This window comes from Urocitellus parryii, chromosome 4, assembly GCF_045843805.1.
Source record: "Urocitellus parryii isolate mUroPar1 chromosome 4, mUroPar1.hap1, whole genome shotgun sequence".
Lineage (NCBI taxonomy): Eukaryota > Metazoa > Chordata > Mammalia > Rodentia > Sciuridae > Urocitellus > Urocitellus parryii.
Window position 1 is genome coordinate 52,674,889 of NC_135534.1, and position 26,060 is coordinate 52,700,948.

General features: G+C 37.2%; 1 protein-coding gene across 1 annotated transcript; it reads right to left on the reverse strand.

Moving 5' to 3' along the window:
- On the reverse strand, window positions 1-26,060 carry Ctr9 (CTR9 component of Paf1/RNA polymerase II complex). The gene is made up of 25 exons (XM_026395900.2): window positions 25,445-26,060; window positions 23,956-24,054; window positions 23,128-23,367; window positions 22,438-22,555; window positions 21,875-21,964; window positions 18,634-18,782; window positions 16,577-16,684; window positions 15,311-15,418; window positions 14,963-15,199; window positions 14,480-14,569; window positions 14,243-14,371; window positions 13,956-14,139; window positions 11,339-11,427; window positions 9,992-10,177; window positions 9,821-9,908; window positions 9,334-9,482; window positions 7,613-7,729; window positions 7,310-7,455; window positions 5,808-5,879; window positions 5,226-5,361; window positions 4,902-5,048; window positions 3,880-4,037; window positions 2,803-2,899; window positions 2,432-2,544; window positions 1-433 (listed from the first exon to the last, which is right to left on the reverse strand). The coding sequence occupies exons 1-25, from the start codon at window positions 25,487-25,489 to the stop codon at window positions 4-6; spliced, it is 3,525 nt and encodes a 1,174-aa protein (XP_026251685.1). The 5' UTR covers window positions 25,490-26,060; the 3' UTR covers window positions 1-3.

A 26,060-nucleotide genomic window follows, 5' to 3' on the forward strand; every position in this document is an offset into this window, starting at 1 on the left:
AACCTAGTCGCTATCATCTGACCCATGTTCTGAGCCTCGATCCGAGGCCTCGTTGTTGGATCCCTCTGGCTCGGATTCGTTGCCAGAGCCTTGCCCGGAACCCTCGTTGTCAGACCCTCGCTCCGACTCGCGCTCCGACTCGGCACTGGGAGAGGCCGCGCGGGAGTCGTCGTTCTCCGAGGCCGCCGAGGGGCTTCTCCCAGACTGCGCGGACTCGTTGTCAGACTGTTCAGAACCCGAAGGCCTTCTCTTTCTGGATGGCTGGTCGCTGTCGGAATCCTCATCTGACTGCTGTCTGCGGGGCCTGCGGGGACTGCCCGCCTCACTGCCAGACTTGTTGGGGTTCTCATCAGAGTCGCTCTCGGACGAGGCGCGTCTCTTTGGCCGTTCATCCTCGTCGGAGTCGCTGTTGCTGTTGCTGTTCCTGGGGTGTCTGCAGGAGAACAATGCAGGTTAGACACTGAAGCCTCTGGCCATCTCAGCTCAGCTCAGGCTCAGCTTAGGCTGTGATGATTGGAGAATGCGTTTTTACAAAATAAAGACACTTAAGGATGATTCTCACTGGCTCACGGCAGGCACTTTTTGTGAGAATTTTCCCAATTTCATACCCAAAGGAAAAGGAAGGGATTTGTTAATCTTATAAATAAATTAATAGCCACCAAGGTAAAACCAGGATCTCAATGGCTGTCAAGATTCTGAAGTCCCAAGGACTCCCTGTCCTATGTACCATCTGAACTACCAGACACCTAAAGAAGAGTGAAGTCACTGTTTTCTTCTGTCGTGGGATTTCTATCCTAGATCCCCTGAACCATGATGAGACTTTATTCAAGACAGGAAGCTGGACTAAGCAGGTCCTGCAGCTTATCTACCTTTGCTCCCAAGCTTCACCTCTCCCCCCATGGTCAGCTGATACACGAAAAGGAAAAGGAACTGGGAGTCTTGGCTTGGCTTCCTGGAATCACGCAGACAGCTGCTGGAGAGAAAGAAGGCGCACTTCTCCAGCATTGTCAGTCCTACACAGTTCAGTCTAGGAAGGTCAAACATATTATTCTCTTCAGAAACTAAGACATCCTACAGAGTAAAGAAAGGCTCTTTGCACCTAAATCTGAAAGAAGAAACCAGACACACATTATATAACCCAGGTCACTCTGAGAAAACATGAAGAATGACTGAAAAGGGGATAGTGTACACTCATTCTGTATATTAAAGTCCATAGGTCCTGGGGCTGGGGCTGGAGCCTAGTGGCAGAGCACTTTCCTAGCATGTGTGAGGCACTGGGTTTGATCCTCAAAATAAACACATAAAATAAAGGCATACTGTCCATCTACAATTATGGGGAAAAAAAGAGTCCATAGGTCCTCTATGATCTATTTCACTTCAATCCATTTGACTAAATACACAAACACATTTGATGATGGTCAGGATAAAGTTTAACTGACTCAAGTGCTTCAAATACACTTGGCCTTGATCTCAGGCATAGGCCTAGCAGCAGCTCAGCCTCATATTGGACAGACCTTTCTACCTTCACATTTTAACAGACTCATTCTTCGAAAACCACACATTTCATTCCACTGATCATGCATGTAGCAGACCAGGATGACACTGTGGGAGAATGGGCCAAGCAGTGCGTTAGGGAAAGCAATCCAAATTTGTTCAGCCAGTGTCTTCAGAGCAGCACTTCAAATCCTTACAGATGGATTTCTACACATTTCTACCCTATGAGGCTAGTCCCTCAGCAGTACCCTTATTCCCCTCAACATGTTAACGTCTCACTTTTGCCTCACGTTTAAGTCTCAACATCCTTTCTGTTACAAATAATATTTCTTAACAACTTCCATCATCAACTCCAGATTAGATATGGTCCCTAGAGCAATAAATTACTGCTTCATCAGGTGGGATGTGAGCTGAAGTCCTGTCTAAGCACCATAGGGTAAGCCCTCCAAGGACCAGAGGTGAATCACCACTGCCCTCAGCAAGGGAGGAAACAAATAACCATGAAGCTCCCCATCTGCACACGGCCAGGACCAGGCTGCTACTACAGTCAGTCAGTCAGTGACAGAGCAGCAAAATTAAAGTTCATTTAGGAGGATGTTACCTAGGAAGTAACAGCTAATATCCAGGAAGAAGTAAGATTTCAAGGATTTGTTCTATGAGGGAGAAACATGTAAAAGGATAAATTGACAGGGTTGGAATAAGAGGTCAGCTAAGGTTTCTTCATGTTGTAAGATTCTAAGAAGCTGGAGAGAAAAGACATTTTGGCACAATGACCACTCCTAGTTATCTGTTTCCCCCAATTTTTCAAAAGTCTCTTTTCCCTCATATTAAAAAAAGAAAAAGAAAAGTGTATTTTCCCTAATCCAGACAGGGTATTTAACAACCACTTTTGGTTTTACCACATCAGTAGGAGACTTTACAAGGAAAATATTCTTACCCCTCATCAGCAATTTTTAGCTTATCCTCATCTGAAGAATCATCGCTTGATGATATTATGGCTTTAGATTTTATTTTCCCCTTCATTGAAGGAGGCAGACGTTCTGGCTTGGGCTAAAGAAAGAATGTCAAACATAATAAATAAATTAGTCAAGACTCTTACATTAATTAGGACATCTTATATTAAATTAGGTTTGCATAATAATGATATAATCACAAAGCCACCAATAAACTTAAAAAAAAAAATCTGTACTTGAAGAAGCTGCAAGGAGAGAATAATTCCAATGTGCTATGATTTTCTGTTTTATCGGGGGTGGGAATTAAAAAGAAAAAAAAAAAAAAAACAAGGAAAAAAGAGGATTATGAACTTACAGTCTTCTTCTTCTCTGCTCTTGGTGGACGGCGCTTCTTTGGTCTGGGCCCATTTTCTGTTTCATCATCATCTGAGCCCTCTTCTCCCTTCGGAGGTCTTAAAACAGTGAACACCAAGAGTTTGTCAAGAGGCAGTCATGCCTGTGAAGTCTACGACTACTTGATTATCAAGTATTACCCCCTGCATGTGTGCTGACTTCAGCCATACTGCACACTTAAAGGCAGAGTCGACAATTTACTCTTGGTGCACCTGTCTCAGTCTGCAAAATCATATTTATGCAATGTTTGGGACTTAGTCACCGCTGAGCTCCCCCCTCATCAATCTACATTTGAATCCTGCCCTTGGTAGAGTGATTGAGAATGGGAGAAAACATCCAGTGTCCAGAGCTCCACATCTTTCCCCTCCTTTTCCTTCCCAACTACTGACTCCAGGCCTGCTACTAATGTCCTTATCATAGCTCTAATTAACCCAGGTCAGTGTCTCAATGAATTCACCAGGTTCTTGCCCATGTGTAATCAGCTAAGGGCCAGGAAGGGCAGGTTTAGGTAATATAACTGAATGAAGGTTTCCGGATAGGAAAGTGCCATGAGAAAGGAACAGTACTGCTCAGCAGGCACCCTTGATCTTACAGCAAATGACACTGGGTGGTTTAAAGGGCACTTTCATACACGTTCACATTTTAGGCGCTGAGCAAAATCATGAGGTGGTCATCACTGCTACCGTTTTACAGAGAGAAACCTGAGATTCAGTTGACTTGCCAAGATTGATATGAACGAGTGTAAATATAATCCACATCTTCTCCTTCTACATCACATACATTTTCAAATAAGTATTCTAATTTTAAAGTCACAAAACAAGTGATGATTAATTTGTAGCTCTCAGAAAGATGGAATGGAAATTAAGCACCCGGGGGATTCTGAAATGGGGTCTGTCTTAGGATTAAAGTTGAGAGTGGGGGCACAAAAGTTTCACTGTTAGGGAAGATTAAGTGGTTCATAAATTCTCCACATACTCAGAAGATGAAGGGTCTTTTGCCACTTTTGTAAGGCTATTTAAAACACTAAGGATGATAGTACCTTCTCCTCTTTTTCTTTTTTCTCTCACCACCCTCTTCCTCTTCTCCTTCTTGTTCACTACCACTGCCCTTTCTTCTCTTCTTCTTTTTGGATATAGGTAGGTCATCATCAGTATCATCATTGACAAATTCATCAAACTCTCCTCCTTTCTTAGAACGCTAAAATCCAAACAAGAAGACAATCAGTTTTTTTCAGGCTGGTGTAGTGGGGGCTACAGGTTAGGAAGAGGCCATACAATATTGTTTATAGTCATTTGGCAAATGAAAGATCTCTTACTAAGCTACATGAAAGAGGCTTGGCTAGGCCCTTGTTTGAAAGACTCCTAATGGAAGAATGTTTCAACTGTTAAAAAGTTGCAAAAGTCATCAACTCAAGAGGTTACTACAAGGTAAAAGGCATTTAGCTAACTATGGAATGCATTTCTAAATATGAATATTCAACTTAAGATGAAATTATGTCCTTGATATATGCACTGTAAGTTAAAAATGCATTGAATACATCTAACCCACTGAACATCACTGCTTAGCAACACAGCATGCTGTCACCTTGATTGTTTACCCTTATCATCACTCAACTGACTGGGAGTTGTTTCACTACTGCTGCCCTGCATCTCGATAGAGTATTGTACTGCGTATCCCTATCCAGGAAAAAGATTAAAATTCAAAATTCAAAGTACAGTCTCTATTGAATGCTATCATTTTTACATCACTATGAATTCAAAATTGTGAGCTGAATGGTTGTTAAGTTAGGAACCAACGTGGCTGAATGGTAGAGCATTGGCCTAGCGTGTGTGTGGCCCTGGGTTCAACCCCCAAGCACCACCAAAAAAAAAAAAAAAAAAGGGGCAGGGGGACAAGTCTATACTAAATGCCATTTAGATAATTCTGTACTGGAAGACTCTTAATGATGGAGAAAGTTAAAGCTAAGAACCAAGCAGAGAGTAAATTTAACCAATTGTCTTCATTTCTAAAAGCCAAAAGACAGAGATGATGTCATTAGTAATGGCAGGAATACTGTCTTACCCGTCCACCACCTCCACCTCTTTTCTTCTCTTTTGTTGCTTCAGTCTCACCAGTAAACATAAGAATATTTTTGGTCTTCTCCACATACTGGGCCCGCTGTTCTAAAAGCTTTTTTTGCTCTTCCTTTTCTCTGAGACGTTTCTCTTCCTAAGGAAAAAAAAAAAAAAAAAAATTAGGGAGAAAAAAAAAAAAACCCAAAATGTTCTTAAGATGAAAAAGCTCATGCATTATTATAATCCTAAACAGAGGACTTTTTTTTTTCTTTAAACAAAGCACATATATGCACACAATGTTTTAATACTAGCATAAATGAACAATAGATACCTGTTCTTTAAGAAGTTTCTGCCTTAGTAGCTCCTTTTCTTGCTCTTGCTTGGCCCGCAACTCCCGTTCCTCTTCATCCTGTTTGCGTGCCCGGGCCACGTGGTACTGGGCCTGGCTCAGTAAATCAGAGCATTGCCTACAACGTTCAGATTTAGAGAAACATGAACACACTATAGATTATTTAAAACTTCGAGCATTTGTTTTCCTTACATGCATTTTAAAAATTTGAAGCAGAAGGATTGGCTGATACCTATATGAAGTTGCACAGCTAAAAAGATTTCCAACATTGACTTCACATATGACTCAAAAGATAGGAATCATATCTTGATTCTAGTGACAGAGCTAACTCTAGTGAAATAGCATTTTTTCTCCAGAACCCAAGTACTTGTACTAAATCAATTTTGCTTAATTTCCTGAAAGGAAAAAGCCTTAGCACAGGTTTGGGCATCCCCATGAAGAGTGCAAAAAGACTGACTTTTGGGAGGATGCGAACCCTGTTCACTACTGTGACAATCTCTCAGTCCACACCAATATTACTAAAATGGGTGACCACTTGATGCCTTCCATATACAGTAACATTACCTGGCTTCTGTAGCAGCGAGGGCCAAATCGAATCTCATTTTATCTCCCACTTTACTTAAGTAACTGAAGTATCTAAATGAAGTGAGAAAATAATTTGCTTTAAAAAAAGATTCTAATGAAACAAGACCCTCTATATTTCTATAAAACAGTCTGAGAAAAGGTTTATGTATTTCCCAACTTATATGAATTATTTAATGCATAAAAAGCCTATCATTTCAATAGGAAAATATACACATTTCTCATTTTTTAAAAAAGCTCATCAATATGCCATTCAGTATGTTTAATAAAACATAAGTTTATCCAAAAAAAATCAAAGATATATTTAATATTATCAGAAAATCCAGAATTACCCCCAAAACCATGCAATGAATGTTTGATACACTCTACATTTACTAAATATGTCATATGGAGATAAGAGTACTTAGGCCATGAAAGCACCTATACTTTATCAGATACCAAAACAAAAAAAGAATGTATACACAATTGGGATAAAACCTGAAGGAATGTCAATATTTAACTTCATCACTAACTGAATTAATAAATAAATAATACAAGGTTAAACAAAGTTTTAGATGAGATGAATAAATCTATTAAACAATATTTAAGAGATAAGATCTTAATTCAATCTTAACAAAAATCAACATTATCCTAAAAAGACACACTATTGTAAAAAATAAAAAACAATGTAAGTGCACTTTAAAAATTTCGCATTTAAAATGCTAGATCACATTATTGTCAGATTAATGAGCAATCTAGGGCAAGCGTACAAAGCTAGCCCCCAGCTACATGATGGCAGGATAAGGGCTACAGTTTGGTGCCCCCTGGTGGTAAGTATCTGCTTTGGTTTAAATATTGGCAGAATGATTCTAATGGAGTTACTTACTTATTTATTTTTGGTACTGGTGATTGAACTCAGGGGCACTCAACCACTGAGCCACTTCCCAAGCCCTATTTTTAAATTTTATTTAGAGACAGGGTCTCACTGAGTTGCTCAGCCTTGTTGCTGAGGCTAGCTTTGAACTCGTGACCTCCTGCCTCAGCCTTCTGAGCAGCTAGGATTACAGGCTTACGTCACTGCACCCAGCTTTGGAGTTGTTATTATTTTTTTGTGGTGCTGGGGATTGAACCCAGGGCCTTATGCATGCTAGGCAAGCACTCTACCAACTGAGGTATACCCCAGCCCTGGAGTTATTTTTTGAAGAAAGTGATTTTCAGCATTTTTTTGAGACAAACAGTTGTGTGTGTGTGTGTGTATATGTGGTACCAGCAATAAAACCCAGGGCCTCACACAGTGTTCTACCACTGAGTCACATCCCCAGCTTTTGTTTATTTTTATTTTGATACAGATTCTCAATAAATTGTCCAGGATGACTCAAAATTGCAATCCTCCTACCTGGGTCTCTGAGTAGCTGCAAATATAGGTATGTGCCACTGAACCTTATAAGACAAACAGTTTTAAAGTGACAAATCATTTCAAAAGTGGATTCTATAAAATCTCTTACCTATGTGCAAGCTCCAGTTCTTTCACAGCATTGAGTACTTCCTTCAGATTACTTTTTTCATCTTTCAGGACAGAGGTAGCTAATCTTTGCAATACCAACGCCACATTAAACATAAGAACTGTATCACTGGGTGCTACATGTCTAGCCTGTAAACAAAAAGAAAGCAGATTATCTCATATGATCTAATGACATGAAGAGTTTTAATCAAATAAGTGTGCTAGTACATTTACACACACAAACACACACATAAAATGCAATACAGCATAGGAATGGACAAGAGTAAGAGTGAATTCTCCCTATTACCTTCAGTAGAGTCTGTTTGCATTCCTGTAACTTGCCACATTTGAAGAGGGCCCGGGCCAAATAGAGCACAACTTCAGTATTTTGATGTTTATAAAACTTTCTAAGGCAGTTTTCATACTAAAAAAGAAAGAAAGAAAAGAAAAAGTTAATTAAAAATACAACAGAGTAAGTGATATTTTCATTTTGTAGCAAAATTTTAAGCCATTTTAAAGCTCTGTGAAAATGTATTCTTCTCTGGTTAATTTTAGAGAATAATTTGAGAATTTTTTTTTTTTTTTTTACATTCATCAGGAAACATTTTCACAACATAAAAATCTGATCACAGAAACATAAATCTATTAACTTCCTTCTTTCCCTCCTCCCTTTCGCTTCTTCTCTCCTCTTCCTTCCTTTTCTCTTCTTTTTTTTTTCTCCCAATGTTAGGGACAGAATTCAGGGCCTCACATATGCTAAGGAAGCACTCTACCACTAAACCACATCCCTAGCCCTGGAAACTCTTTTTCATATGCTTAGCAATACTACCTACAATCTATTTATTGGCCACTTAATAGAAGTTATATACCTGGATCCTTTCAGTTATAGTCTCTAGCGCCTTTATTTAGATTTGTGGAACCTACCAGAAAGGAGCATAAGGAGTCTTACAGTTCTGTTTGTTAATTTGTTGGTAAAACCAATATAACAATACCAGTGTTCACTGTGACATGAACATGGCTCTTTTTGACCATGGAATATATCTTGTCAAAGGTAAATGACAAGATGATTTCAAGGAAAATGGTTAGTTCCCCCCCAACTCTCCCTAGTGATTTATTTGTGTTTATAAAGGGAAATATTATCATTTTGAGATAGGAAGTCTTAAGAAGTCTTAAAAAAACCTCTGAGATTACCATATGCAATCTGGGTTCTGTTACTCTGTAGTAGTGTCTAGAAAAATTGTATCTAGAAAAAAAGGTAAACCACTTCCCAAAGCCTATACTTATACTAGTTTATTCTGCCTTTTATAAGAAGCTTGTTCTTTCTGATCATAAATTATGAGCATAAGAGTCTTTTTACTTTTTAATGTTATAGATGCTGAGTACAACTTTTATTTCAAGTTCAAGCACTCAACAAATATGATATGCATAAAAAATTCTACAGGCATGACACTCTATCCCCATAATTTTTTCTTTTTTAAAAGAAGCTATCTAAGATAAGTATAGTCCCTGTAATCCCAGCTACTCAGGAGGCTTAACTAGGAGGATCACTTGCCCGAGCCCAGAAATTTAAGATTATCTTGGGCAACACAGAGACCCCCATCTCAAAATACACATATAAGTAAATGAATAAATAAAGTAGGTCATTTAACCTTTTTGAAACTCAGTTCAGTTCAACAACTGAACAAATATTAAATCTACTTTTCCTGGATACGTAAAGAGTATTCTAGGAATGTTAGTGCCAAATACTGGATCCTTACAAAATTCTATGTGGTTAAGGTACAATTATCTCCCTTTCATAGATAGGAAAACCAGGTCAAAGAAAATGTTCTTTGCCCAAGGCATGTAATTAGTGGCGGAACCAGGACTCACATCTATCAGGACATCAAAGTTTGTCCTTATCATTATATAATTATAAACCTCTGAACAAAGTAGAGAATTCATGCAGCTCCACAAGAGGGCCAGAATGGTTAAGGAATTCTGTTTATCAATGAATGTGACATGAAGATATATTGAAAGATAAGACATTACCATCTGAACAGCACTGATATACTGCTTTTGCTCCACATAGATGTGTGCTAAGTTCAACCACACATCACTGATATCTGCTGTTGCTTCTCTTACTTGGGCAAATACATCACGAGCTTCACGGAAATATCCTTTGTGGGCCAAAACAGCTCCTAAAGTTATAAAAAGGCTCACATTCAAAAATTTTCTAACCATAGCCAGAAAAACAACTAAAAGCGCAATTTAATTTATTTATTTATATATATTTTTGGTACTGTGGATTGAATCAGGGGTACTCGACCACTGAGCCACATCCCCAGCCCCCTTTTTTGTATTTTTTATTTAGAGACAGGGTCTCACCGAGTTGCTTAGTGCTTTGCCATTGCTGAGGCTGGCTAAAAGCACAATTTTAAAACAACTACATAGTTAGAGAGAAAAACCTGATTTACAAACATGCCTCCAAAAGCATTCACTTCACAAATCATTATGGATACCCAAGTCTTTTAATTACCTATGCCATTAGCAGCATACAGATTCTTTGCATCATTTCTAAGAACTTGTTTATAGATGGCCAGAGCACGATCTTGATGACGCTTTTCCTGAAAGAAGAATCAAGCATTATTAAAAAAATTTAACCAACATGCAGAATCTCAGTTTTGCTTAAAAAGATAAAACAGATTACCTTTTCTCGGTCTCGGGTGGGCTGATGCAAAGTTTGGAGCCACACATTGCCAAGGGCTAGCATAGAGTAAGTGTCACTCTGTGTGGAGGGCTGTTTTAATATCCTCTCAAATTTCTTCTGGCCTGGACCCCATTCTTGTTTTGCCAAATGAAGATTACCAATCAAAGACCAAGCATCTGGATGATCCTGAAACACACATGTATAAAGAAACAAAATTGGTAACTTAATGAGCAAGATCAACCATCTTTCCATGATAGCTAACAAATGATGTGTTATAACTTTCAAATAGAGTTGAGACTCGTTAGTGAGTTGCAAAATTAGCTTAATGTATAGTTATCAGTATATAAAGTGTAACAGAAAGGAATACAGTAAAATATCACTATACTGCCCATTGGTGAGGGCAAATGATGATTTGCAAAACTTTCAGTTGTTTGTATACACATACATTACATGTGTACTAGACAGTAATGTGAAATCTATTTCTGATTGGCTACAACCAAAATTAAATTAAACCAAAAAAATTTAAATTTTTTAATAACGCTTGTTTCTTCTTACAGCAAAAGCGTCATCAAGATCGTGCTCTGGCCATCTACAAACAAATTCTCAGAAATAATGCAAAGAATCTGTATGCTGCTAATGGCATAGGTAATTAATTTAGACGACCTCTAAAGTTCCATTTAAAATGCTAAGATACTATAAACTTTTCTCATACAGTGCAACTAAATCCTTATATGTGAAGAAAGTAGAGAGGATAAAAGACACCTGAGCTATGTCATATGTTGATGTATAGGTGAAAGGATAGAATGGGGAAATAGAAGGAACAAGAAGGGACATAGAAGAGATCTATATAAATAACGTAGTCCCCCTTATTACATGATTAATCATGCAACCTACTATACTCTTCGATATCTTATATAAGTGGAAAGAAAAAAAACAACACCAAAAAAAAAAAAATAAGCAAAACAAAACAAAACAAAACAAACCCAGAAGGATGCCAAGATTATTAGAAACACGAGTCATTAAAAGGAAAAACAGAGCTAGGCATAGTAGCACATGCTTGTAATTCCAGCTATTTGGGAGGCTGAAACAGGAGGATTGCAAGTTTGAAGTCAGCCTGGGTGATTTAGTAAGATTCTGTCTCAAAAGCAAAAAATAAGAAGAGCTGAGAAAGTAGCTCGGTAGTAGAATGCTTGCCTAGCATGCACAAGGTCCTAAGTTCAATCCCTAGTACAGAGAAGAAAGAGAGGAGAGAAAGGAAGGGAGGGAGGGACAGAGGGAAAGAGAGAAATAAAGAAAAGCAGGGTATAAAGTGAAAATAATTATTTCTCAAGAGTCAGTATTACTAACCTGATTAATCTGAAGAGCTTCCTTAAACCAATCTGAAGCCTCATAAAAGTTTCCTTTATCTCTGGCCATGGCTCCTAGACGCAAATAGCCTGAAAAAATACATTCAAAAGTTTTTATGTTCAAAATATTAGCCATAAATGATCATAACTTTAAAGTCATACTTTTGAGAAAATTGTGTTTGTTAATACATCCATATAAGGAACAGAAAGTCTCATAGGTGAAGAAACATCAAACATCAACCTATTGAGTTATAATTTTGGAATCAAGTCTCATGCTTGAAATCTAAGATTCATCTCTTCCAGTTCATTCCAAAAGCTAGCTCCCTGCTGCAAGTCCTTACCTCAAGCCAAGTTATTTTAAAAGTTCTGTTTCCAATTTCTCTTCAATGTATACTACTACCAGTTATTTTTTCTTAAAAAAAAGTAACTGGTATGAAAAGTAGTGAATGAAAAGTAGTCATATGAAAAGTAGTGAATAGCTACTAGAGACCATCAGTTAGAAGGCCTGAGTTCTGACCTTGGTTCTTCCACTTAAAAAAAATATAGTTCCATACAAATTTAAGTTGTTTTCTCTGGAAAATTTCTCCTCAAGAAACCAATAATTTGCCAGGTGCAGTGGTGGCACATGCCTGTGATCCCAGTAGCTCAGGAGGCTCAGGCAGAAAGATTGTGAGTTCAAAGCCAGCCTCAGCAATTTAGCAAGGCCGTAAGCAATTCAGTGAGAGCCTGTCTCTAATAAAATATTAAAAAAAGGCTAGAGATGTGGCTCAGTGGTTAAGTGTCCCTGGGCTCAATCCCTAGTATCAAAAAACAAAACAAAAAAACAATAATGGCTATTACCTATCAAATCAATTTAAATTCAATCTGTTATTCAACTAAAATATTATTTATTCTTGAGCTGGGGATACAGCTTAGTTGGTAGAGTGCTTGCCTCACATGCACAAGGCCCTAGGTTGGATCCCCAGCACCACATACACATATACACTTACATATAAAAAGAAAAGAAGGGCTGGGTTATGGCTCAGCAATAGCGCACTTGCTTGGCATGCGTGAGGCACTGGGTTCGATTCTCAGCACCACGTATAAATTAAAATAAATAAAGGTTTATCAAGAACTTAAAAAATTTTGTTTCATGGACTGGAGTTGTGGCTCAGTGGTATAGTGCTTGTCCCGTATGTGTGAGGCCCTGAGTTCAATCCTGAGCACCACATATAAATAAATAAAAGATCCATTGATGCCTAAAAAAATATTTTTTTAAAATCTTATTTATTCTAAATCACTTTTGCATCCATGATGGCAAGACAGATGCAAAAAAAAAAAAAAAAAAAAAAAAGATCTGACTAGAATCAAAACATGTTTTAGGTACTTTTAAATAAAGTACGGAAGTCCCCATTATCCTTGAAGGATTCATTCCAAGTCCCCCAATAAATGCTAGAAACTGTAGATAGTAATGAACACTATAATTATGGGTTTTTTCTGATATATATAGAGAATTTATCTGATAAAGTTTAACTTATAAATTAAGATAGTAAGCCAGGCGCGGTGGTGCATGCCTGTAATCCCAGCAGCACAGGAGGCAGAGACAGGAGGATTACAAGTTCAAAGCCAGCCTCAGCAATGGCAAGGCACTTAGCAACTCAGTGAGACCCTGTGTCTAAATAAAATATAAACATAGGGCTGGGAATGTGGCTCAGTGGTTAAGTGCCTCTGAGTTCAATCCCCAGTACCAAAAAAAAAAAAAAAAAAAAATTAGTAAAAGATAAAACAATAGAACAATTACAACAATATACTGTAATGAAAGTTACATGAATATGATCTTTCTCTAAAAATCTCTTATTGTACTATATAGATCTTAGTAACCTCAGCATATAATTTATTCATTTTTCTTCCTTATTAACTGATATGGCTACTAAGTTACTAACAGATGGGTAATATATACAGCATTGATACACTGGACAAAGGGATGATTCATATCCTGGGCTAGATGGAGTAGGATAGGACAAGATTTCATCACACTACTTAGAATGGTGTACAATTTAGAACTTATAAACTGTTTAATTCTGGAATTTTCTGTGTAACACTTTGGGACAACAGTTGAACTGTGGGCAAATAAAACTGAGAGTGAAACTATGGATAAGGAGGGACTACTATATGTTATTGTAAATTATTTTTTAATTATAAACTTTGAATATTTTACAATGTCTAAGTTGTAAAAACTCAAAGTAGGACATTTGAGTAATAATTGTTTCAAGGAAAACCACTTCTCTTACTCTTATAAACACGTAAAAATGTTGATATGAAATCAAAGGATAGTTACAAAAGTAAATCCACTATCAAAATATGCCAAGGAGTTACTAAAAGCTTAACAAAGGTAGCAGACCCACTGAACATAGCCTCATTGAATATAGTTCAAGTAAATTTTGTTGTTTCTTTTGTTTTCTAGGATAAATGTAAGTGAAGCTGTCCTTTTTTTTTTTTTAAGGCCACAGATCTGCCCTGAACAAAAAGGGACACCAGAACCTTCAAAATATACGATTGTTTCTAAGACTTTTTTCCCCAACTAAGTTTTTGCTGCTATTGTGGGAATTTTATTACATAAGCAAATTTAAAATTCTTACAGTCAACATAATTAGGATGCTCTCGTAAGATGTTTTTATATAGTTTTTCTGCTTCATGGAATTCACACATTGCCTCATACAGCCTGGCTAAATTGTATGATGTGGTAACAGAAATGGCATTATAATAATGTTCATCATGCTCAGCTTCTGCCTTTGCACGATCCAATGATGCCAAAAAATATTTCTGTGAGGAAGAAAAATTACATTGTTAAAAGATTTGATACATCTATAAAATATGCATTCAACTTGATCAAGTATAAAAGAAGGGAAGATTTCAATTTTCCTACCTTTGCCTCCCCTAGGTTTCCAAGTCTAAAATGGAGGGCACCAACGTTATTTAGAATCTCAGGGGGAACATCAGCCTGCACTTTCTCTTGAAGGATTCGTGTTGCTGTTCCATAGGCTGAAAGGGCACCCTGTATTTTTGCAGTGGACAAAATACGGTATGTGTGCAAATCAAAAAGAAATAGTACACCATGTTTACAAAAAACACATATAGAAGATGAAAAGCATGACTACAATACCTGTATATCAGTCTGTTCCAAGATTTGTGCCAATTCAATCCAAGCTTCAACATCATCGGGATATTGTTCTGTGACCTTCTTCAAATGGCCCTGGGATAAAGAGAGCATCATATAAGTGCTGTAAAAGTAATAAATGGTGGCTAACTTAGCTAACTTAAAGTCAACTGCTTTTTTATCTAAAGCAGAACAAGCTCATTTAACAAAACTGCTTCTACTGTAGCTCTACTAGCAAAAACAATAAATGAGCCAGGCATAGTGGTGCACACCTATAATCCCAGTGGTTCAGGAGACTGAGGAAGGAGGACTGAAAGTTCAAAGCCAGCCTCATCAACTTAGCAAAGCCCTAAGCAAGACCCTTTCTCTAAGTAAAATATAAAAAAGGGCTGGGGATGTGACTCAGTGCCACTGGGTTCAATCCCTGATACCAAATAAAACAAAACAAAACAAGAAATAAGGACTTTGTCAAGGTTTTTATAAATTTACCTTGGCAATATCTCGTTTTTCTTGATCTTCTGAGGCAGCATAGAGAGAACCAAGAATTTTCATAGTTTCATAATTATTAGGATAAGCTTTCAAAACTTTCTCAAAACATTGAGATGCATTTTCTTTGTCACCTCGATAAATATACATTTGTCCCAAGCCAAAAAATGGCAGCACAAAAGAGGATGAGGCAAACTGTGTGGCTTGATAGTAGTACTGAAAAGCTTGGTCATAATCTTCCTAAAAACAAACAAATAAGACCACAAAAAAAGGTTAAAAAAAGGTTAAAAAGAGCTGAAAAACTATAAATGCAAGAACTAGATATTTAGAGATGTTATAAAATCATATTACCTGAACGTGGAATGATCTGGCCAGCTGATAGCAACTTTCTGCTTGCATAGCCTCCACTTCTGTATTATGGAATGCATGAAGAGCCAGGTGCTGGACTTTACTATAATCCTGAATAACAGAGATTAAGTTGGATTAGCTGCTCTATAAATCATAACATTTCATTTATGTATATAACACATTTCCATCTTCTCCCTAAATAGTTGTCTATTAGTACTATAACCATTATAGCCTAAAGCTTAATCGTAATTCATATGAAAGTACAGTGTACTTCTATAGCCAGTGTAAAAACTACGATTAGTAGCCATGTACACTTAGGCTATTAATTATGCCTCAGTTTGCTCATCCACAAAATGGGGAGATTACTTATTTCAGTGAATTGTTGTGAAGATTACAGAATACTTGGAATGCATATTGATAACAACATAGTAGCTCTTACCAATAAGATTTGATACATTTTTGTGAGCTTTTATTTAAATTGCTATTTAACTGGTTTAAAATTCTTAGTATAATTTAGTATCTGGTTTCAATACGGTAGGTTAAATTTTCATGTTCACTTTATAAAAACTCTGTCAACAAAATCTTGGTTACATATTTTAATATACCTAAAATATCACTGCTTCTACAGAATTAGTGGCAACTTTAAAAATGTATCACAGTAAACTTGCAAACATAAAAATATCAATGACTCCTTGTTACCCACATAAGTACATCCAAATTCTACTACACAAATGCCTCACTCTCTGGATCCAATGCATTGCCGGTCAAAAAGTCCACCACATGCTATGCTCTCACTGAACTAAACTGCTGAGACTATTTTTAAGAAGTCTATCTTTCCCTTTTCAACTGCTTAATGCTCACCTCCTAAAAACCTAGTTTGAGAGCTTTTCCGTTGTGGTGAAAACCCTTCATAATCACTTGATCACTTCCTAATTTTTCTACCATTAGTTGGCAGAGACCTTTATTTTTACATTTACATTTGCTTACTCAACTGTGTTTTCTATGAAACTTATCTCCTTGAGTGCAGAAACCATGTCTCACTCATCTCCACATTCATATCACAGTGTCATACACAGTATAAATGTCAATAAATATTAAGTAAATGAATGAATAAACAAATATATCCAAGCCCAAGTAACTAATATAAACTAATTTGGAAAAAACTCTTTTGACATTTTCAATTTTTTTTCCAAGTTAAAAAAAAAATAAGGAATCAACTACATTCAGGAAAACAAAAATCAGGATTTAAAAATAAATGATTCCTCCTACCTTTTTGAAGAAAAAATGATTTGCCAAGTGGTTTAATACCATAGGGTTGCTAGGATCAATAGTATAGGCCCTGGAAAGAAGCTGGACACCATTTTTGATGGAATCAGCCTAAAAGAAAACATTGCAACAGAGTGGAGTGGAAACATTACTTAATTAGCACTTATTCAAAATTTTCTTTATATCCTCAAAAAAATAAGGTTATATAATCCTAAATTCAGACACCAAGATACAACTCTTATTATAGTTAGTCATTACCAAGAATGACAAATTTCAATCAACGAGTCCCCAAATTGTTAGAATTTAGTTTTCTTAACAAAACTTAAATAATAAGTTACACCTATAATCCCAGCTATTTGGGAGGTTAAGGCAGGAAAACTATAAGCTTAAGGCAGGCCTGGGCAACTTAGCAAGACCCTGTCTCAAAAATAAAAAATAAAAAAGCTGGCAATGTAGCTTAGTTTTAGAGCAATTTAGTCCCCAGTACTGAAAAAAAATCAAACAAACCAACTAACTAATTATAAAAGCACCCTCACTGTAAAGAATTCCTTATTCTCTGACACTAGGTTCATATAATAAATACATTTGCTTTTATTGTTTTAAATAGTTCATACTGATCTCCAAGGGCAAATATTAGAAAATATTGCCCAAACCTATTTTTCAACAACTTTAATGAACTTTGTATTTATTGAGCTATATACTTTATATGCTATGTTGAGCAAATTGTGCCATTTTGCCATTGCAACAAGAAAGATCAGCCTCTTGTGAATTTTAAATATTGATGTTGCATTTGCAATGAAATCCCCCTTTTAATCCTCAATATTCTGCCACCCAGGGGGTTGCCCCATTTTTTCCTCTTTTTATTCTCTTGTTCAGTTCTTGAGATTTATCTACTTTTTAGTTCCTGCCTCAGCTGTCTTTTTGGTGTGACAGCCATATCTATGGATAACACAACAATGATTTTGCTTCTCTTTCCCTACTAAAAAAATGGAAATTTTATAGCCTGTGTGATTTCAGGAAGGAAAGCTCCCTTCCCCTCCTCACAATCCCATTATTGGTTTTCATCAGTCAAGAGAATCTATTCCTCATTTCTGGAGACTGGTTTAAAGCAGAGGTTCTGAACTAGGAACAATGTCATTTTTTGGTTTTCTCAAGTGGGGAGATGCTACAACAGTGCTGATGCTGAGAAACACTGGTGACCTTATTTTGGACAGTAATAAATAAGAAACATGATGGGGGGAACTTCTCAATATAAGATAGAGATTCTCTAAGAAATACTTTTATCCTTTCCATTTTCTCCTCTAGTGTAATAACAAGATGCCTGGAAAGGTGGCAGCCATCTTATGAGGTGACAGACATGATGCAGAAAGGCCATACACACTGGGCTGGGGTTGAATAGAGCATTTGCCTAGCATGTGAGAGGCAATAGGTTCAGTGTGCATATAAATAAATTTTAAAAAAATGCTTAAACATTTCTACTTATGAGTTGCAAAATTCCCCAAATTAGCCTCAGTATAGCTACACTACAAAATTGCTTGGCCTACCACACTAAGGAAAGGTGGATAGAAAGATATTTTAAAAACTCTCGGTTTGATGACTCTGAAGTGCCATATCTGAGAGCTTAGACATTTGGTTTAAAACCCTTATGTTTTCAAGTTGCTGAACTGTTTTTTTTTTTTTGTTGTTGTTGTTGTTACTTGCAACTGAAAGCATTCCAAACGGATACACAGGTCTACAATCCTTATGTGAAATTCAAAAACAATTTTTTAAAAAAATATCCAGGTTTTTGTAATCATGGAGCAAATTCACTTGATGGGAACCCTTTATCCGAATTGTGAGGCTATCGTATTAGTATGAAAAGTAACCATTTTGCCACAGAAATATGTGTACTTTGGGGGCAGTGCCCCAATAACTTAAGTATTATATATTATGCAGTATAAGTACCATATTAACCTTTCTATAATCAAAAGTCTTGATTTCTAAGGCATATCTGCCCTGAGAACTTTAAATTACAAGACTGTAGGTTAGACAAATGAGTCAAAAATATCTCCCTTACATACCTCTTTATTGTTGAGTTCTAGAACAGCCAGGCCAACCAATGCTCCCACACATTTGGAATTGAGTTCTAAGGCTCTGCTGAATGCTAGACGGGCTTTCTCTAGTTTGTTAAGTTTCACAAAGCAATGGCCCATTCCTAAACGAACTTCAGCTAAAAATAAAATCAAGTCATTCAATTTGTCAAATTAAGCATTTTTAGAGTTCAATTACAAGAATGCTTAAACATTTTCTACTTATGAGTTGCAAAATTCCCCAAATTAGCCTCAGTATAGCTACACTACAAAATTGCTTGGCCTACCACAAATTGATTTCACTAGAGGTTAGACTGTAACACTCTCTACCTCTCTCACCTCTTTCTATCATTGAACAGAACATCTATAATAATATTGGTATTATTCTTTCTCCTAACACCCCTGCTATATTTTACCTTCATCAACATGCCTCACTCAATTTCAAATTCTTGAAGAGAAATACTTAAAAAGAGAAAAATTTCATTAAGACTTCAAATATTGTGTCCAATTCCACATATATACCATCATTCCCTTCAGATCTATGCTTATATGTGCTACCTCATTTCAAGACCATTCAGAACACAAACAATTCCTACCTAAGGCCAACTTCTATGATAGTCACTGGATTCTTTTTCATCTATTTGAGGCCACTGCTTCACCAACCCTTCCCTATTTTTCCTGCATAAAATATATTTTCCTTCTCTACTGGATCATCCTCATTCACATACAAGCATTCCCCCATTTTTTTTTTTTTTTTTTTTTTTTTTACAGTGCTGAGGATTGAAACAGGGCTTTGCATAGGCTAGGCAAGCACTCCACCAACTATGCTATATTTCCATCCCTATAAACATCCTTTGTTGAATTAATTTCCTTTCCCAGTTATCAATTTATTTCTGTTCTTCCCTTGGGAGCAAAATTCCTTGAAACACACAACAACTGCTGTCTCTAATTCCTTTCCTTCCATTTTTCTCTTGAACTCACTCCAGTGAGGTGCTTGCTCCCACCATTCCAGAAAAAATTGCTTTTATCAAGGTCATTAATGATCTAAATGCTCTTTAATCCAAAGATCATTTCTCTGCCCCTATTTTATTTGGCCTAACAATATACCTATTCTTTATGAAAATGTTTTATACTGCACTTACCTTGTTTTCCTCCTATACATCTAGCTTTTCCTTCTCAGGTCCCTTTGCTGATTCTTTCTCATTTTCCTCACCTCTAAATATCAGAGTGCTCTAGAGCTTCACCCAGGACCTCTTTTCTGTCTCCATTCACTCCCCTGGTAATTTCATGTAGTCTCATAGCTTATATACCATCTATATGTTGATGACTTCCAAATTCATTACTTCAGCCCAGACCTTTTTCCTGAACTCTTGAAGGTCTGATCTCTTTCTTCCCTTGTTGCCTCTTCAAACTTTTCATGTCTAAAACTAGCTCCCCTTGAACTATTTTTCCAAATGTAGTAAAATATAACTACATTCTTCCTACTGCTTATTCAAGAGTTACCTTTGCTTCTTACTCTTGTCTTTACACATCACATCTACTCTATCAGCTCTCCCTTCAAATTACATCTAGAATCTGACTACTTGTACCATTGCCACTATTAGCACCCAGATGAGCCACAATCACACATGACCTGGATGACTGTGATAACCTTCTCCCTAGTCATCCTACTTCTGTCATTGCCTACTCACCCACATCCCACTCTAGACTCAACTCAGAAGCTCAAATGACTCTTTTAAACTCTAAGTCAGATTATGCTTTTCTTCTGCTCAAAGTTCTCCAATGGCTTTTTATCTCTGTTACATTAAAAACTGATAATAATCTAGGATGCCCTACATGATTAGTACTAGGTTATATCTTTGATCCCATTTCTTACTATCCTCTCCCCCCACATCCCGCAGAGATTACTGTTTCTCAATCTTCCTTCAGTACTTTGTAACTCCTATGTTCCTCTGGGAATGATACTCTCCCATATATATGCATGGCTCTTAAGTTTTCTTAGGTCTTTACACAAATGTTATTATCTATGATGAATTTCCTTGGTCACCTTTTTTACCAACTCCCAATGCTTCTCATAGGCCTTTTTTGCTTTATTCTTCTTTTCAGCCTTTGGCAATATCTTACATAGTATACATTTTCCTCATTTCTTCCCCACTGGAAGTAAATTACATAGGGGTAGGGACTTTGATCTCTGGTTCATTGCTACATTTCCAAGGTTAAGAACAGTGCTAACATGTGTTGGTACCCAGTAAACATCTGCTAAATGAATAACATTTTGCAAAGTGTCATGGTTTGGATGTGAGGTTCCCCCCAAAAGCTCATGTGGGAGAAAATGCAAGGTTCAGAGGAGAAATGACTGGACTGTAAGAGTCTTAACCCAATCAGCAAATTAATCCTCTGATAGGGATTTAACTGAGGGGTAACTGAAGTGGTAGGGTTTGGCTGGAGGAGGTGGGAATCGGGGCATGGCTTTAGGGTATATACTTGTATCTAGCCAGTAGAGTTTCTCTCAGCTTCTTGATCATCATGTGAGTTGCTTCCCTTCACCACACTCTTCTGCCATGATGTCCTGTCTCACCTTGAGTCCCAAAGAATGGACTGCTGTCTATGGACTGAGATCTTTAAAACTGTGAGCCCCCAGATAAACCTTTCCTCCTCTACAATTCTGCTGGTTGGGTCATTTAGTCACAGTGGCAAAAAAAAAAAAAAAAAAAAGGCTTACTAGGGCTGGGATTGTGGCTCAGTGACAAAGCATTTGCCTCATACAGGTGAGGCACTGGGTTCGATCCTCAGCACCACATAAAAATCAATACATGAAATAAAATATTATGTTCATGTATAACTAAAAAAAATTTAAAAAAAGGCTGATTAAAACAGAAATAAAAGTTGTATAGGGCAAAAGATTATAATATGATCCATTATCCAGCTATTAAATCAAAGATAACACTAAGAAAAAATAATCTTTCAGGAGGCTGAGGCTCTAAGGAACTTAGCAAGACCCAGTCTCAAAATAAAAAATAAAAAGGTTTGGGGATGTGGCTCAATGGTTAAGTACCCCTGGGTTAAACCACTGGTTGCCCCCCACCTCCCAAAAGAAAAAATATCTTGATTCTGTCATTTTAATACTCCAGTAGTATCTTTTCACAACTGACTTCATAAGAAACTATCAAATTATCAGTATTTCAAGTTGGGCCATATACAGATTAGACCTAAAATAAAGTTTTTCTTTTACCTGGGCATCCTGGATTAGTACGTAATGCCTTCTTATAGTAAGCAAGAGCTCCTCTGTAATCCTTTTTGTTGAATGAAATGCAAGCTTTACCTGTAATGATTTAAAAAAAAAAAATAAACATGCACTGTCTGATTAATACAAATTTACTACACTTTATACTAACTACTTAAATTTAATACATCTTTCAGTAAGAAATACTTAAAAATAATGAACACGATTTCACATTAAAAACTTGTTTTCCATTTGGGTATATTAATTTATGTCAAAGACAGGATGTTCTGTCTTTATATTAAATGTTATAACGGAATAATTGCAACAACTTGAGTTGTCTAAGTATAGATTGTTTACTGACTTTCTGGAAGCAAATAAATTACTTTTAACTGGTATATATTTTATTTTTGCAATTTTAACAATAATCTATTGTAGATCATTTTATTTTTAACAGGATAAAGCTCTTCTACTTTGCTGTCCAGCTCAGTTATTAAGTTGCTATTACAAAGAGATACAGTCTAGACATATGCTGAAAAAACTAGATTCCTAAGATGGTTGCAAAGATCACTCACCAAGAAGGGCTGGGATGTTATTTGGAGATTGGTTGAGTACAAAATGAAATTGTGCATCAGCTTGATCCATTTTGTCACCTTCAAGTAGACAGAAGCAGGCTCTTCCCAACAAATGGTTCTATAAAATAATGTATCACCTTAGACTTTACTAAGGGTAAACAATAATTTACCATAAATGTACAAATAAAAATGAAAACCACATAGGAAAGTTCAATAAATAATAATTTATTTCTATACAGATGATATAAATGATTTACTCATCATGTACCCAAATTGGCTATTGCTCTCAACTGTAATGTTCAAGCTACCAATAAACAGTTCTTCACTACAAAATGAGAAATTATCCCAAAATGTAAAACCTCTGTGCCAATAACAATGACAAAGAACTATATTCAAGATTCCTTAAAATATGGTTGAATTTCACCTGGAAATGTTAGAATTATTGATTCAACATAGGAGGACGTTTTACATACTAAATTTGTCTATATTACTTCAACAGTAAGTATAAGGATTGAAGGAATTCCAGTTTTAATGAGGAACCCTTCTTCTTCTTCTTCTTTTTTTGATTATATCAACATGGTTATTTTAAGAAACATTCTTTCAAAAACATCTGCTGCCTATCGCACACATTTTGTTTTCATATGGTAGTTTTATCCTTTCAGAAATATCAAGAAATTTGATTTGTTTTACCTGATCATACATTATAATTTTATCAGCCATTGTATACAGCAAGGTTGCCTGTGTAATAAGATCCTTCTTATTATCCTTGTTCTTTTCTTTTCGAGCCTGTTGTACATAATAGGCTGCTAGTGTATCCAAGCAAGTCATCTGGTCTTTTTCATGGTCTCTATAGTCCAAATTACCATCTATACGTGCTGCTTCCAACAACTTTACAAACTCTTCTGTTTTTCCTTGCTTGTAGTATTCCAGCTATAAGGTAAAGGATCAAATTAGATCATTAAAGCACACGTCCATATTAAAAAAAAAAACTCCACAAATATTTATAGCAGCTTTATTTGTAACAGCAAAATACTTGAAACAATCCAAATGTTGACTAATAAGTGAATGAATAAACAAATTGTAGTATAGTTGTACAACAAATACTATTCTGCCTCAAAAAGAAGTAAACAACATGGATACATCTCAAACCAATTATGCTGAGAAGAAAGCCAGAACAACAACAAAAAAGTACATATTGTGTGATTACATTTCCATATATTCTAGAAAATGCACACTAAATTTTAGCAAAATAAAAGGTTTGTCTGTCACTAGGGGGTTGGAGTACTATTAACTTAAATGAATTTTGCCTTTATCTTTATACATACTAATTTACCAGCAGAGTAGCATATCACTTAAGAAACTAGCCTTATTGTTCAATAAATGATAATTTATTTCCATACAGATGATATAAATGATTTACTTATCATGTACCCAAATTGGCTATTGCTACATCTGAAAACAGAAAACACATATTTTCCCAGTCAACAAATAAAAACTATTTGCTACATGAACACTGACCGCCAAAGCAATCCATATGTGCAGTTGTGTGTGTTCCTGTTTCAGAATACTGATAACTTCATCTCCCTCCGGTAACTGATCGAAGTCAAGTTCGATGACCTAAAACACAAAATGTAGGTTTTATCTCTTATTTTTATTTTTTAAATTCCTATTTTTCTTTTCAGTTTTTCCTGACTATATATCAACACACATATACAGAGGATACTCATTTTCAACAAGGTTTAGCCAACACACAGTTTTTATAAACACAGATTAATTATACAAATTAATGGGTTTCAGTGACAATTTCATACATGCAGATATCGTGCATTGATAATGTTCACCCTCCCTTCTACTCTTTCTTAACCTCCCTTATTTCCCTTTTCCTCCTGCTCCCCCTTCCCAATTCCATAAAAGTCCCTCTTCTACTTTCAAGTCTTTTTTTTTTTTTTTTTTTTAGTTTCCACATTTGAGAGAAAACATATGTCTGTGTTTTGGCCAATATGTATTAATATTTAGGGAGCACAGGACAAACAAACTACTAACACATTAAAGTAAAAGTCTAGAGAAACAAAGAACACTGGTAATTGTCCCCAAATACTAGAACTATAAAATGCTACAAATGCTTTGTTTACTCAAAAGTAACAAAACAAAACCCTATTTCATCTATAAATCCAAATAAAGTGCTGATAAGCACCCTGAAGAATGATGCCATAGGTCTGACACCTTGGAGAAACATGACTCTAGAGGCCATGCAAAGTTGAATGCCACTGTACACATAAATCATGGAAGCAACATTTGTGTGTCACAATCATTACTGAATGTGGGAACAAAAATAATAATAGAAAAATGTTCTGGAACTAGATGGAGGTAATAGTTTCACAACTTTGGGAATATATACAAAAGAAAACTGGATTTTATAAGTGAATATTATACCTCAAACCAACCAACCAAAATAAGTACATGCAATATCCAAGAAGATTGAACATCAAAGCTGAGATTTACTCAGACAAACCAAAGGCCACCCATGAATGAGGCAGTGTAAGGGAAAGGGGGTTAATTCCATCAGCACGCAGTAGTGGCTAAGTTTACTTCGCACATAGTGTACCACGACATACTCGAGTTTCTAATGCATAAGGGGCAACCTGCTATATATTCCTAGGAGTTCGAGTAGCAGGTGGATCACGGTGACATCGGCGCCCACCTCTGTAATCTGTGAGGTGCTTCAGTTTATTGGGCACTCTCACGCCCCTGCGCCGGTGAATCGGGGAAAAAAATAAGAGTACTGTCAAATAAAAACAGGTTGGAGAGGAACTTTCAAGAACTCCTCCAGTAACCTGCCGGGATGCAGCGCAGGGGCGGGGGAAGGTGATCAGGGCTTTGGCTGGGGATTTCGATCGAGGCTTCTGCGGGAGAAGGGTGTGCCCTCTTCGGAAACGAAGTCTAGCGAAGTCGGTGGGGGTCATAGTCCAAGTTCACGACCCCCACCCCTTACACACTGGACACCTACCTCGTCAGTGTCCCGGAGGGGAATCTCGATAGAGCCCCGCGACATGATGAGATCCAAAGGCGAGCGGGAATAGCGCTCGCAGCTCAGCAGCCGGCAGTCCTCGCTTCTGGCTCGTCCAGGAGGTAGCGACCGCCCAGGAGCTGGTCGTGACTGCCGCCCCGCGGCGTTGTCGGAGCTCGGGCCTCTCCTTCCCGTCAGCCACTAAAACAACGAACAGCAGACGGCGACCGGTCACTTCCGGAGGCCCCGCCCCCTGCCCCGGAAGCACTGCCCGCGGGGGCGTGTCCGACGCAAGCTCTGCCTATGGCTCTGTTGTTTCCCTCTTCGGAATTATAGCTCCGAGGATGTTGGCGTGTCCGCAGCAGCCGGCCCAAGAGCCTGCGGGACCTTCAGGGCTCTGCGGCTTTGGAGTCTGAGCCTGGCGCTGGCGCGGGTCCCAGCCAAAGCCCGGAAGGCGTAGCCGCTCCGCCCAGCCGTGGGCGGGGCCTCTGGCTGACGTGTCCTCTGGAGGCGGGGCCTGGCCAGCCTTGTTTTTTTCTCTAGATTGTTGAGCACGATTCCATTCAGTCGTTCATCTCACCCAATCATTAGTTCATCGTCCGACAGCTGCTGCGTG